At 38.0% G+C, this 15,158-nt stretch overlaps 1 protein-coding gene across 8 annotated transcripts in view; it reads right to left on the bottom strand.

Annotated features, from left to right (window-relative positions):
- Window positions 1-7,919: 7,919 nt before the first annotated feature.
- cep295 (centrosomal protein 295) overlaps window positions 7,920-15,158 on the bottom strand; it is a 68,370-nt gene continuing 61,131 nt past the window's right edge. For 4 of the 8 annotated variants that reach the window (XM_081723658.1, XM_081723657.1, XM_081723656.1 and 1 more), the window contains 4 exons: window positions 14,426-14,578; window positions 14,108-14,305; window positions 12,585-12,645; window positions 7,920-10,872 (listed from right to left, as the gene is read on the bottom strand). In XM_081723658.1, coding sequence (XP_081579784.1) covers window positions 10,802-10,872; window positions 12,585-12,645; window positions 14,108-14,305; window positions 14,426-14,578 — 483 coding nt within the window. In that variant the 3' untranslated portion in view covers window positions 7,920-10,801. Of the gene's footprint in view, window positions 10,873-12,584; window positions 12,646-14,107; window positions 14,306-14,425; window positions 14,596-15,158 lie in introns of those variants that run through there. The other 4 variants (XM_035528735.2, XM_027025939.3, XR_014126119.1 and 1 more) reach the window with 4 other exon arrangements.

Below are 15,158 nucleotides of genomic sequence, written 5' to 3'. Positions count from 1 at the left end.
AAGGGTGTTCTGGTAAAATACCTGTAATGGTAACAAAAAGATGCATCTCTGTAGAAGAACAGTCTCTTTTATCTTTGATAAATTTATTCACAAGGAGTTTGCACATCAAATATATTGCACTACTGTCCCTGTTTAATGGGTGTCCTTTAAGGTCTGCATGTGTGCTATCAGCAAACTCAGCAAAGAGCAAGACTCCTGTTACATTTAAAAATATTTTTTAACTTTTTGTGTATTTCACCATAACCTGTCAAGTGTTAGTGGAGGGTTAGTGAAATGCCTAAAGATGAGTGCCACCACTTTGTTTCAATAAGTTGGACAAATAGACAGTATGCCAACATAATGAACAATGAACAGGCACATTTTCCGGAGTGGGATTAGAATGATTACATTTCTGAAAAGTACCTCACAATATATCCTTTTCTTTAAGGCTCACATATCTGTGTGTGAAATTGGTGCTCTCTCCTAATGTCCATTATTCATATTAAAGTAATATGAAAGTATGGTCTGATATCAATGATATTCTGAGAAATAAAATTGCTAGCTACTTAGCAATAAACTATAAGCAACAGAAAAGTAAATACAGCAGTTAATCTGAATGCATGGCGTGCAGCAATGCATGCCCCATATTGAGGCATATTTTGAAGATTATAAAGAGTTTAAGGTTATACAAATGATAAAATAGGATAGCTAGTTAGCTGCTTTTACCCGTCAACTTATATAATTGGTTGTAAACTGTTCTATCATTTTGTATAGTTGGTCTATGGCAATTTGGTTCCGATTAAAATGGAGCCCTTCTATGTTGCTGGACTACTACTGGACACTGAAGAGGGATGCTCCTGAGACAAAATATTGGCAAAATTCATTTACCTGTACAAGACTGTCACCTCTTCAGTTGTTCTGTCGGAACACACCATACCAACTCTCTGGATATCTGTCACCATCCTCCCAGTCCCTAAAAAAAGCTATCCCACCTGCAATAATTACTATCTTCCTATAGCTCTAAAATCGCTAGTGATGAAGTCCTCTGAGACTTGAAATGGTGAATGGATTAACAATGCCTTTAACACTGTACAGCTGCACCTCATGGCACAAAATCTTCACAGTATGTATGTTAATCCACATTTTATTCTCCTTATCCTCTATTTTCTGACAGACAGGTCAGAGAGTACAAACAACCACCTAGACATGAATCCCAGCAAAACAAAGGAAATGCTGGTGGATTTTAGATAGCACCACCATGAGGTCCCAATGTTGGGATGTATATCGAGAATATACACTATATTGCCAAAAGTATTCACTCACCCATCCAAATCATTTAATTCAGGTGTTCCAATCACTTCCATGGCCACAGGTGTATAAAACCAAGCACCTATGCAAGCAGACTGCTTCTACAAACATTTGTGGAAGAATGGGTCTCTCTCAGGAGCTCAGTGAAAGACATGGATGAGTGAGTTTGGTGTGGAAGAACTTGACTGGCCTGCACAGACTCCTGACCTCAATGTGATAGGACTCCTTTGGAATGAATTAGAGCGCAAACTGCGAGCCAGGCCTGTGTGTCCAACATCAGTGTCTGATCTCACAAATGCGCTTCTGGAAGAATGGTCAAAAATTCCCATAAACACACTCCTAAACCTTGTGGAAAGCCTTCCCCGAAGAGTTGAAGCTGTTATAGCTGCAAAGGGTGGGCCGACATCATGGATTAAGATTGTGATGTCACTCAAATTCATATGCGTGCGAAGGCAGATGAGCGAATACTTTTGGCAATATAGTGTACATACTTGGGTACAACCATCGAGGATACTCTCACTTACAAGAAAAATGTTGAGCTGATGTCTTCCAAATGCCAACAGAGGTTATTCTTCCTTAGGAAGATGAGAAGACTTAAGGTTCAGCCTTCAATTCTCCAAACATTCTATAAGTGCTTTATTAAGTCCCTACTAACCTATTATATCACGGCATGGTTTGCAGTTATGAAGGCTATTAACTTACAACCCCTGAACAAAATTCTCCAAATCAGTAGTAAAATCATTGGCCAGGAACTGGAGTCTCTAAGCAAAATCTACCAGACACGAACATTAAAGAAAGCCAAACAAGTAAATAATGATCCCACACATACACTCCAATTTCACTACACTTTCATGCCCTCTAGCAAATGTTATAATTGAATGTTGGACAAGCAGAGCATCATTAAGCTTTGTTCCTTCTTCCATTTCACTTTTGAACTCCTAGATAGCATTGTATTGTATTTCTATGTTATATTTTCATTCATTAACAGCTTATTTATCTATTTAGTGGTTCTATATATTTATTGTTTGTCTGGTGTTTTCTTTTTTGTTGTTGTTGTTTTTACCATTTTCACAGTGAAGTTCCTCATGGAAAATAAAGTACTTGTATGTATGTATGTATGTGTGTACTGTATGCTAATTACACAATACAAACACAACAGGGCTTAATACATCCAACTACAGAGAAAAAAGATGCATAGATTACAAACAGGGTGTTCAATTCACACAGAGGCTAGGATAAATGAAGGCTAGAATAAACACATGGCTAGGAATAACAAACATCTAGGAATTACAAAGAGCCGCTATGATTTTACATACAGAGGCTAGTATTACATACATGGAGGTTAGGATTAACAATGACCAGCAAAAAAAACAAAACAAAAAACAACAACAAACAAACAACAACAACAACAACAAGCAACAAGGCAGGGTTTACATACACAGGGTAATGAGGACTTAACAAGACACAGGTGCAACTCATAGTGGGCAGAGAGAATTAAACTACAGAACAGAACCACAACAACAAAGTCAAGCAAAACAAAGACACGAGACTGTCATGGAATGCTTGCCTTCCGCGAGTCACAGGGTTTGGTCTGCCACGTGACTTGGGAGGATATGCTTGTGGCCACGCTTGCACACACCTGTACCTCATCTTGTTTGTATATTTAACCCCTTGTTAGTGTGTGCAGTATCGTTGGTCATTGTTGGTGTAGCGTGTGGATGTCAAGATTAGTCTCGTTAAACGTATTCATGTTCATTGTTCGTGTTATACGTGAGTGCCGTTATGTTGTATGTAATAAATGTTTGTCCATGTTGATTGAGTCTGTGTGTCCTGCTCCATGCCCTTTGGCACTCAGGCCACATCATTACAGAGACAGGGAAACCATAGAGACAGGGACGCTAGGAGGGGCCAACCCTGACAGAAACTGAGCCATCATTGAGACCAGAGGTACAAAGCAAATCAAATGTGTGACCATGAGTATATGTAGAGAAATCAACATGCTGAGTGAATTCACAGCATTCAAAAAATTTGAGAGTTCAGTGGAAAGTATACTGCTAGAGTCAACATGAATATTAAAGTCACCCAATAACATGATAGCAGAGGAAATAGAAGAGTGTGTGATTAATTCACTCAGCTCAGACAATAAACAAACAGGCAATTTGGGAGCGCAGCAACATTGGAGTAGGAGAAATGACCTTCAGAGCTGAATGCCACGTTTCAGTTAGAAGGAGCATGTCCAAGTTTTTCTCCATGATCAAATCATTTATAAACGATGCCTTACTGGTGATGGTGCAGGAGTTCAGGAGGCATATATTTTTAAAGAAGTTGTGAGAGTACTCAATTTCACAAGTGATCGAAGATGATCAGTGTTAATTCCATGGGTCTGTTTAGTCCTTAGTAATACTTTTCTGTAAGCAGATAAGCAAAATATGGAAATCTGAAACACAATGAACAGTGGGAGACCACGGAGACTGGTGAATGTACCTAGGTCAATATATAAATCTAAAACAACAACTGTCTTTAATGCCATAAATTCCAGTTTAGTGTGAGTGTTCAAACCTTTTAGTTCAGTTACTGATTTAGTGATCATCCTCAGAAAAAAGCAGACAAACAATATAAAAATCAAACATTATTTAAGGCAAAACATGACAGCACGACATATCAATTTGACGGGGAAACCACAACAAAAACATTATATTTAAAACCACTCACCATGTTGGCCAACCCAACAACCTGAATGCAGGAAAGTGCCCAACACATTAGATGTACTGACGACAAGTTAGTGAGTACACCGCGGCTGCAAAGTTCAAAAGTTCAAAGAGGTTTTATTGTCATTTCAACTATATACAAGTACACAACAAAAACGAGACAATGTTCCTCCAGGACCATGGTGCAACACAAAAACAACAGTGCAGTTGAGGGATGGGAGGAAGAAGGGAGAGGACTTGTGTGTAACTAACTGGAAGTAATAAATGTCGGGTGTCCATGAGAAACCAGTCCAGATTGAATCCAGTAAAGGCCGGTAAGGCCAAGTAGTCAAAAAGTGTTAACAGAGAAAAAGAAAGAAAGAAAAAAAAGACTTCATTCGACAAGAAGAAAAAGAAGTTTAAGAAGTAGACAAATGAGAAGAAAAAGGACCAAAAATATTAGGGAGAAGAGGAAACAACAGATGCACATGATGAACTCTCAACTGGAAAGAGAAGTAAATACAGATCTAATACAGAACTAATGCGATCCCTGTACCTGCATAGAGTAGAGAGTTCTGGGCATACTGCGCCCTGGGAATGTAGGAGCTCCAGGTGTCTGGGTACTCCTGGTAGTGGAGGTTTAGGAACGTACCCAGCAATAGCCAGGATTTGTATCTACTAACAGCATTGACAGCTGTTGCAAAAAGTTTTGAATGGGGTGCAAACAAACTGAAAAAAAAAATTAATAAATCAATTTTTTTAAAAATTAAAAATAAAAACAAGTCTTAAATCAACACAGTAATGTTGCCTACACACTTCAAAGTAGCATTACTTTAACACAAGTTTTGCTCTCCTTTCTTTCTGGCCTACAAATGTTTAAACACTGATATAGTTAAAGTCTGTAATCACCATCACCAGTCTCTTTTCCATTGGACATTCCATGGACATTATGTTCAACCTCTCATGCATTAGTGTTTTTCAGAAAAGTCTTAATTTTGTTCAGGATTGGGAAGCACCTATAGGGTTCTGTTATGGTCATGGGTGTAGTGATGGGGATCTTTAGGAGAGTGACAGTTGTAGTGGAGAATGCAGCTCTCCCTTGCTTGACTGCACTCAACCCTAAGATAACTAAACACTCCTCTTGGAAGACCTCCTTATCAAGATTTAGTAGGAAACCAGCCTCTTTCCCCTGCTCGACCCTGATTTCACCTCTAAGGTAACTCATAACACCCATCCTACAAGGCCTGTTATCAAGACCAAGACCCTTTTGGCTCTGATAGGTTGGCATCTCAACCCTCTTATCAGGTCTTCAAACCTTCTGTTCGTCACATCTGCATGTAACTGCTTTCCTATATATAGCTGTGTGCTTTATATTGTTTGGAAGAACGTTTCTTTCCATTTAGAAATACACAGACAAAATGCTCAGGTGTGTGATAAAATTGTTCCCACTTGATATGGTTTAAAAAACAATTATCACCTAACCCAAGTATCAATATCTCAACATGATCTTGTATTCTAGTAGTTTTATTTTCCCTCTTTTTATTTACTACATTGAATTAAATGTTTTGTAAGCTAATTCAAGGTAAATGCAAGACTCAGTCAAAGTCTTAGACTGAGATACAGTCGTTCCTTCTAACATACGTGTGGCGGAAATTCATCCAGAATTTGGTCATGCGAAAGCACTCATATCCTCTCCCATGAGTGGACTAATCATCTTGCCCTTCATTGAGCCCAAAATGTAAGACCTTTTACTTCATTCTCATGCTAAGCTTTGGGTGCCCGCATGAGCCGTCCTTCTAATAGATAACTGTAGAGATTCATATTTCTCCCATTAGCTCAAATAGTAACTGCAGGGCTAATTTATTGTTAGGATTCCCCGTATAGGCGTTCCTCCTTCTCTCAAGCATTCTTGTTTTTTATTCTAGCTAATTAACTTGGCCATAGTACCTTCTTGGCTAGCTTGCATTAGTTTAGCTGTGTGTGTAGATCTCAGTCCTATGGATTAATCAATCGACTTTATAGCAAGCCATTCTTCTATGCTCATTCTATTTAAATGTTTTTATTTAATTGCTGATTATTTTTCTCTTTCCTTTATCATTTGTTAGGGATTCTGTAGACCTGAGCCAAGTCCGCTAAAGTTATGCTACTGGTCTAAGGACATCAATTATTTATTTTGTTCATTAATCAATAAACTTTACATTTATTCATCAAGATGGTCATCGTAGCAAGTATATTTGAAACAATGGTATTCGGTCCCTGCACAAAATATGAACTAACTGAGGATTGAGACCGGTATAACATTAATTAACCTTTGATAATTAATCAGTAATAACTAATAATAATCATTTCTCTACATTCAGGGTGGTGCCCCTGTCAATAATTCATAAATGTATGTATTTTTGTTACACAGTCCCTGAAAAGACTGATTACTCTTATTTTCCAGACTTTGAATTATTCCTTGCTATGGGACCAAGCTTCAACTGACTTCCACAAAACATTTATAGCATTTAGCAGAGACTTACAGTTCAAATCTGCACCTACAGCAGTGTGGCAGTAACAGGACAGGGTGGTTTGTGAAGCAGAAGCATTCCCTGGTGTGTTCAATGCTTAATTTGTGCCAGATCCTGCTGGATCAAGATCTGGTACCTCTCATATTTGCAGTTTTGCAAGACATGTTCTAAGGAAAAATGTCTGAGGTTGAACATATATCTTAACACACTGTAAATGTTCAGTTGATTTTATGGTTGCAACCCCGCACCGTACTGCAGTCATTATACTAACACTAGGTAGAGCACTTGGATGACTTTTGCATACACATTCTGGAAACTTTTTTCTCCCTACCAACTTTCTGGATCAACTGGTGCCCCTGGTGTTCCTTTACTTCATATTTTACAAATTAAGAACTGTTCCATGCGTTATTGAACACACCCCTTCTTCAGTTGAGGCAAGCTTGCTCTAGGCATTGCTGGTAGTGCTGATGGTTGTTACCTACACATTGCTTAGTATAAATAAATGTAATTTTCTCAGTTAAATTTTGGTAACAGGCTTCCCCCCCCCCCACCACACAAACCAGTTCTATGGCTGGACACTAGCATTTTACCGTCGAAGATGCAATAGTTAGACATTTTGGCTATAACTCACTGTGCACTGCCAATCTATACCTATGGAGAAGACATCATTCTTGGAACCAAAAACATGACTTTCATCACGAATAAAAACTCTGTTCAGTTAAAAATCAAAATATTCAGTTATTTTAATGAAAATGATATTATTCAGATGAAAATAGCACCATCTACCCTACCTTCAACACAAACCTTCCTTTATCCAGGAAACTAGCAAGTTTTTAACCATAACCAATTTTTAGTTTTAGTTTTTATTCAGGTGTGCTCACAATGAGGATCTGGCTAAAGGATTTTTCCAATGTTAAATGTTGAATGGATGATGTGCAGTCAGTTTACACATGGCATAATCACTGGAAGGTCAACAGAAACAATGATGGCAAAGCTTTCTCTTACACGTTTAGCAAGAAACAATCATGTTACGTATATTTCGACTAGAAGAATGAAGTCTGCAAATTGGTGTCAGCTCTTGAGTTTGATGGCTGTAGCTTATAAATTCATGGAGTATGCAAAACAATGGATTTCTATGAAAGTTCAGAGGAAGGTGGTGGTGGTGGTGGTGGTGGGGGGGGGGGGGTTAGAAAAGGAGTGCAAAGGGGAGGAAAAAAAAAAGTACAGTAAATTTTTGTACCAATTTTCATATGTAATTTTTTTTTTTTATTTGAAAGAAGGGACATTGATGGGATGAAAAAAAAATTGATTGGACAGAGGGATGAATTCAGGTGGGCCAACTCTAAAAGCATAAGTTCCATGGTTCTATCATAAAAATAGCTTTTATTCATTTTATGTGGTAATAGGTTAAAAAGGAAGCAGTAAAAAAAAAAAGTCAGCAAGTTGGCCAACTTAATTATTAGTTTGAAAGCCCACATATTGTACACGAACCCTAGACAATTTTAAATGTGCAGATTAATTTTGAAAAAGGTTATAAAAAAAAAAAACCCCACACAAAGTATTAATAAAATTGCAGTGAAAACATCTAGACAAACCCCACTCAAACTAAAGAAGGTAGCAATGCAGTTTTATCTTCTCTGCTTAGCCATTGGATTCTCCAACATCTGCTGGACAAAGACAGAATAAAAATAGAACAGTAACACATCCTATGAACACACTTAATCTGTGAAATAGATCACAAGATCACAGTGGACTGATAATAGCATTCGAAATTCAGGTACATTCAATGGGTTAGTATATTCAAAAAACACATTTGAATATTTAATCAATCAGTCTTTTCACACATCATGTACTTTTCACATATGTACAGCTTTTTTTGTGGCTTACTCATGTTTCTTACAATAAGCTTCTTGTTGGATACGGCACTCCTTCCCCTGTTTACCTTCCTCTAGCTGGTTGTGCAACTTGCAGACAGTACAGGGAGGCACAACATAACTTATTGAGTACAAGTGAAAAAGTAAAGCTAGAAAACAGTTTGCAGTGACACTGGTTGGATGAAAACATTTTTTCTAAATTGCCCAAGGTGTTCAAACTTGAGGGCCCATGTGAGCCATGGTCCCTCGCAAGTTTAAGTAACCATTTGTCACTATGTAGCTGGTCATTAATGTTAATTAAGGTAAACCTAATTAACATTACACCAGTATACACGGATGCTTCAGGGAATGTATGGTAATAAATTTGCCTCATCTGTTCAGGTCGCTGCACAGAAACATTTACAGTGTATCGCTCCCAGATTGGTTCCTCACTAAAAAAAAAATGGACCAAAAGTCAAAGAAGAGGTTGAAGGAGAGAAGGAGGCGAGATGAGACAACACTTAAAAGATGCAGAGAAAGTATGCTGAGCTTTTCTTATGATGACAGCCAAAAGTGGTCAACAAGTGTGGGCTTTTTCTTGCTACAAGTCTTTAGCTTGTCTGAAGAATTAAAGAGTTTACTGGAAGTCAAGGCTTTCATACATATTGAGAGACTGTGAGTACTCTGATTAAGTTTCAAACTGTGTGTCATTCTGTGTAACCGTTTTGTTTACTTTTCTTCTTTTTGTTGGAGACTTGAAAGTGTGGGTGCCAGTTTCCTTTAGTCTACCTTCCCTCTCCACTGTGCTCCATCCCCATCTACAAAGCCCTTCCCCACAGAGGAGGTGCACACGGGCTAGCAAATATGGCAACTAAAGAGGCCTGGTAAACAGTGTAGGTCATGGATTATTTATTTTGCCATTTCACACTGTGAAAGTGGCCAAAGCTGCCAAGACTAGACATTAACTTTGTGAAATTTCAATATTGCTGGCCAACAAACAAGCAGAAGTAAATATTTTAGACATGAAAAGTAATCTATAACAATATCTATTCGGAAAAAGAACTAGCACCACTTATTTCAGTGCATACATATTTGATAACAGATTGTTGTGAATAGCGTTAAATAAACCACTGACAGGAACTTTTAGCTGTGAGAGCACAGGCACACAAATCAGAAACAAATTGATATGGCTGCCAGGGCGCTTCACGAAGATATTTTTCGCCCAATAACGTCTAATTAAATAATTACAAATAATTAAAAAATTAACTCCTTAAATTTTTGTGTCAATGTGTGTTAATGTTGTAAGCTGCAAAGACTTAAATACAAGTGATGTAAAAAGAAAATGTACTGGGGGGGGTAGACGACACACCAAATTTTAATACAGAGCAGGGAAACAAGTGGTCCAAGTACATTTTGGAGGTCTAACAATCATACATCACAGCCAATGAGTTAAAAGAAAAAGAAGGCTGACAGGTGCCTAACCTCTGCATCCATAATATGAGAATTCTATGAATTTAACCAATTGATGAGACTGCATGGAGCTGCAAGATAGTATTTTATATCAGAAAAGGAAAGAAAGTACATATATTGATGCCCAGCAAGGTGTCCTTCCAAGTAGGGTGTTCTGCTAGTCCTATAGTATGCAAACTGATATGGGCCACATAGGTGTATAGTATATGCTAAATCTTGTTTATTCTGTTTTATTAGTCTAAAATGTATGTTGAGGTGGAGAAAAGGGAAAGACCTTTGGGAAAGCCGCATCACTAGTGAACATCCAGTTACAAGACCACTGGAACAAGTGTACATAGATTTCTTTTTTTTTTTTAATTCTAGAATAACAGCCTAAGACATTATAAAGCAAAACAACCCTTAAGAGAAGGTGATTTGGTGAGAAGTGAACCCTCTATAATCATTTATTGTGGTCACTGAGTCCTGAAACTGGGCTTAACTCAGTAAAACATGAACAGAGGTACATATGTTAAAGTCTGAGATGTGTTATAATCAGCATGTGCAAACGTTTTGTGCGCAAGAGGTAATTTCCCAGATGGTTACTTGTTCAGGTGAAATATTCATGTTTACGTGCATAGAAAGCCTAGGAGGACACAGACCACCACAGAAACTCTGTGCTTCCTTATGAGATTTTCAAGTACTGAAACATGCATGAAAAATGCTGTAATAATGGTGATATGCGGAGCTGTGCAATGATAGTTTGTCCAGTTGCCTTTTTTGTGTAATAGACATATGTAATCTGTTTTCAGCTCCTTTCTGCTGGCATCACTGGCTATCGCTCATTTCTGTTCTCGCTACACACACGTGTGCTTGGACAAACAGTTTGCATTGCAGACTGTAAATTTCAATGAACTGCTCACAATGTGTGAGCAGTTATAAAATGCATACACATGCATTTTAACTAGGGTCTCAAATTGTGTAGCATGCATTCAGCTTAACAGAGTCCTTCTTGGGATCACATTGGCAAGGTGAGCAGACTGCAGTATGGACAAATGGCACCAAGACTTGCATGTACATCACCCTTGTCTATGGCAAAGATCAGAAGGTACACAATGAAAACACTCATGTAGTTATAAAACCAATCAAATCAGAGCTGGAAATCTCATCACAAAATGACTCAAACATGAAGCCTGGTGAAACAAAGTAGAAGCAATCAATGCAATGTCTGACAAATGTGACAAAACTTCAGGAATGGTTAGAATGATCACTTAGGCCTAAATGTGTCCCAGAGCAGAGGCCTCTGGCAGATGGAAATTAGAGCAGAAGTACAAGAGCAGCCTTTGAACAAGGTGAAACGAGGAGATTGCCACAACAGCCACTTCTGCATTTTACATCTTCAGTTTAGCCACTGCCCTGCTCCAGGTCCATTGTGGAATTTTTTTTATTTTTTTTTTTAAGATTTTGTTGTGGACAGTAATATCCGTGGACCAATTAGATAATGGCAAATGTGTTAAACTGACATTTATGAATGTACAAAACAGTTGTTTTATTTCCGTGACAGTGGATTGCTGTATGTACATGCACACAGAAAGCCCCCCCAAAAAAGTGATGGTCCACCAGGTATCCCACCATGGAATTTTTAAAACTGCTTAAAGTCAAATGATCAAATTATGCTATTTCATATTATCAAATTCTTATTGTTTTGTGCAATTTGTTTTTGTTTGTTTAGGACAAATACATTTATAACAGTATTAGCAAAGTTAAAACCATGTACATATCAAGCTGTCTGCTATGTAAAAAGTTGCCCACATTTATGTACAGTGTACATAAACATGCTCTGTGCAGGACATTAACCTTAAGCAACTTAGGTTATAGTTTGTAAGAATGTTGCTAGGCTAGGCAACAACCCATCAAGACAATGTTGACTATACACATTAGCTAGCTAAATCTACAACTGCCCCCCAAAATGCAGTACAAATAAAGCTTTTTAGAACAGATATCCAATGAGTTCTCTCATGCTCCAGGTGTATTTTACAACAGTTCTCCTGTAGTAAAGGAGAACACTTGTCATTTGAGAATAAGTGGTCGTTTGACAATTGGGAAAGAAAATTAAAAATACCCATCATTGACATCAGTTTTTACCTTATGCAGTAGACCTACAATTTATGTCGATTCCTTTAAGTGATTCTGCTGCAGGCATTTACCATTTTCCTTAATCTTTAATCTGAGACCATTATGTCATGGGTGATGAAAACTGAAGGGAACAAATTTTATGCTAGCTCAGCACCAAGGCAGGTCATTCTCAAGACTCATGTTTTTTAATTCCATAGTAAGTGCAACTACATCAAGAACACTCGTAGGCAAAAAGAGCATTTTTTTCTGCTTGACTAGTGATTGTACATACGTTTAGTAACACTAAGCACACAGTTCTGCACAAGAGCACAGATTTCATACTATGCAATTACTCTGTTGATGCAGTCTTCAAATCTGGGCTGCAGCTGCACCATTTCCTGATTGGGATTTCTACTTAGATTAGGTAATAAGTCAGAGAGGGCTTCTACTGCAGCCCAAGTTCTCAAGGTTGAGTCACTTCAGCCTTCTACGGCATGAAGTCCACAAGATCGTAGCAAATATTACTTCATGTCTAAAAACATTAGACAGCAGAAATTCCACTTCAGTCCAAGTTGTTTTATGCATTCTCTGTGTCTACACCATCACTAGCAAAGCTTCCTAAAATGGCTCTACCATTCAGCTGAACAGCAGCCAACAGTTTAAGTACTCTTGTGAAATGTTCTTACCTGTATGCAAGTTACATGCATGTGATGCAAGTATTGGTTGATCCTTCAAGTGGCTTTTCTCCTACAAAGGTGATGCAGACACTTTTCAGTATATGACAGAGATTGTTATTAGAAAATATCTCCAAATACTTTAACAACTTCAAGGTAAGGGAAAAGGTCACATCAGTTGAGACCAGCAGGTTTTACACTGGCTAAGCATGTCCAAGCATCATTGTCCTTATACAGTCGTGGCCAAAAGATTTTAGACTGACAAGATCCTTCTCTCAGATGTTTATATGGTATTGTGAAGAACAATAAACACTTCATAAGTTTATAAACCTTTTATTGACAAATACATCCAGTTTAAGCAAAAACTTAATATTTATAGTGTTGACCCTTCCATTTTAAGACTTTTGCAATTCGCCTTGGCATGCTGTAGATCATCTTCTGGGCATAATCTTCAATGATGGTGACCTATTCTTGCCTCATCACTGCTTGTAGTTGATCACAGTTTCTGTGTTTTTGTTGTCCACCTTCTTTTGGAGGATTGACCACAGGTTCTCAATGGGATTGAGATCAAGGGAGTTTCCTGGCCATGGACTCAAAATTTCAATGTTTTGTTCACCGAGCCACTTGGTTATCACTTTTGCCTTGTGACATGGTGCTGTTATGTTGGAAAAAGCATTGTTCATTACCAAATTGCTCCTGGATCATTGGGAGAAGTTGTTCTTGGAGAATGTTTTGATACCATTCCTTATTTATGGCAGTGTTCTTAGGTAAAATTTTGAGCAAACCCACTCCCTTGGATGAGAAGCAACACCACACATGAATGGTCTCAGGATGCCTCACTGTTGGAATGACAGGACTGGTAACGCTCAGCTTTTCTTCGCCAGACAATCATTTGTCCAGATGTCCCAAACAGTCTGAAGGGGGCTTCAGCAGAGAAAATAACTTTACCCCAACCCTCTGCAGTCCAATCCCTACACTTCCTGCAGAATATCAGTCTATCCTTGATGTTTTTCTTGGAGTGGCTTCTTTGCTGCCCTTTTTGACACAAAGCCATTCTCCAAAAGCCTTCACCTTTTCATGGCATTAATTTCATTAATTTTCATGGCAAGGAATAACATTGCATTTAATTTCAATTCATCGGATTACTCTTCACAATCTAGAGTTAATGCAAATTGCCGCCATAAAAACTGAAGCAGCAAACTGTGAAAACCAAAATTTGTTCTGGTCTCAAAACCTTTGGCCACGACTGTAGACTGTATTGTCTAGATAATATTTGTACCAAGAGTAGATGAATGAATAAATACTGCCAGGATTGTCTCAATGCTGACTACCAGATTTCTATACTGTAACAGTTTATTGTGACAGTAAATTGACACCAATCAATATAAAAAGAATATGAAAAGTTGCAAAACTTTGAAGGGATGTCAAAGCAAGCTTATAAAATCACAGACAGTGCTGTATTTGAGGCGCTTAGAATATTCTAACAAGGTTCGGACGCCACAGGGATATAAAACACAAACTAAGTTGTCCCTCACAATGTCATTACGATGAGGTTCTTCCAGTTTGCTGGCTCCAACACCCTCTTTCTCTTGCCTCTCTCTGGCTTCTCTTGCTTCACTCTGCTCCTCTTCAAGATGTGGGGTTTTGTAGTCGTTATATTCTAGTGTTGTGTCTGACAAACTGACCAAAGAAATCTCAGATTCTTCGTATATGCCCTTCTCAGTGTATGGATCCTACAAACAGAAATTCCAAAGCTTTCATGCATACATATGTACATCACCCTTCTAAATACAGCTTAAGCAGGAAAGCATTTTAGCCAGAGAGGAATGGCTAGTATTTCTTTAAGACCTTACCAGTATTTTTTTCCACTTAGAAAAGTCTGAAGGACCAGCTGCAGATTGGTGTCCTGTACTACATCTGCATGGATGACCATAGTGCACTTGGAGATTCAAAGGCACTTCTGATCTTGCCTCCTTTGAGGGAAACTCTCTGTGTATGGGTTCTCTCTGTAGGGTGCAACATTCTGCCAAGTCATTGTGTGTAACCACAGGAGCCATTGGGTGGAAGTAGAGCAGGGCGATATGGCAAAAATTTGATAATGATATATATATTTTTTTTTTACCATAATGATCAATATCGATATTTATCACAATATTTCATTATGCTGCAAACTTGAAGCACATCCTGCTAATGACTGAATATTAGTTTAAATCAGCAAAAATAGAATGTAAATTTACATAAATATAATGTAAACATTTAATTGTGCAAACATGCTTTATCTGCCTTAAACCTTATGTTAACAAAAAGTAATATAAATTATGTACTGGTTTCACGTTTTAAAGATAGAAATCTGTGAACAAAGTGCAAAATCTAAAAAACTGTTAACCAATCATTATGCTACATGTGTGCATGTTGTATAATTGAAACTTTGCTCGTTATATCCTTGCTTCTTAATTGCTTTTCATATGGGGTAATGGCCACAAAGGCAGTCCAACAGGGGCCGCAAACGCACACAGTGGGTGTGATCACTCTAAAATATTTGTTGTCCCCCATCCTCCATCTTGGTTTGCACCAACCAAGGACATT

The sequence above is a fragment of the Electrophorus electricus genome, chromosome 11, assembly GCF_041902795.1.
Source record: "Electrophorus electricus isolate QZ-2024a chromosome 11, ASM4190279v1, whole genome shotgun sequence".
Classification (NCBI taxonomy): domain Eukaryota; kingdom Metazoa; phylum Chordata; class Actinopteri; order Gymnotiformes; family Gymnotidae; genus Electrophorus; species Electrophorus electricus.
This window is presented reverse-complemented; position numbering and strand designations above follow the sequence as displayed.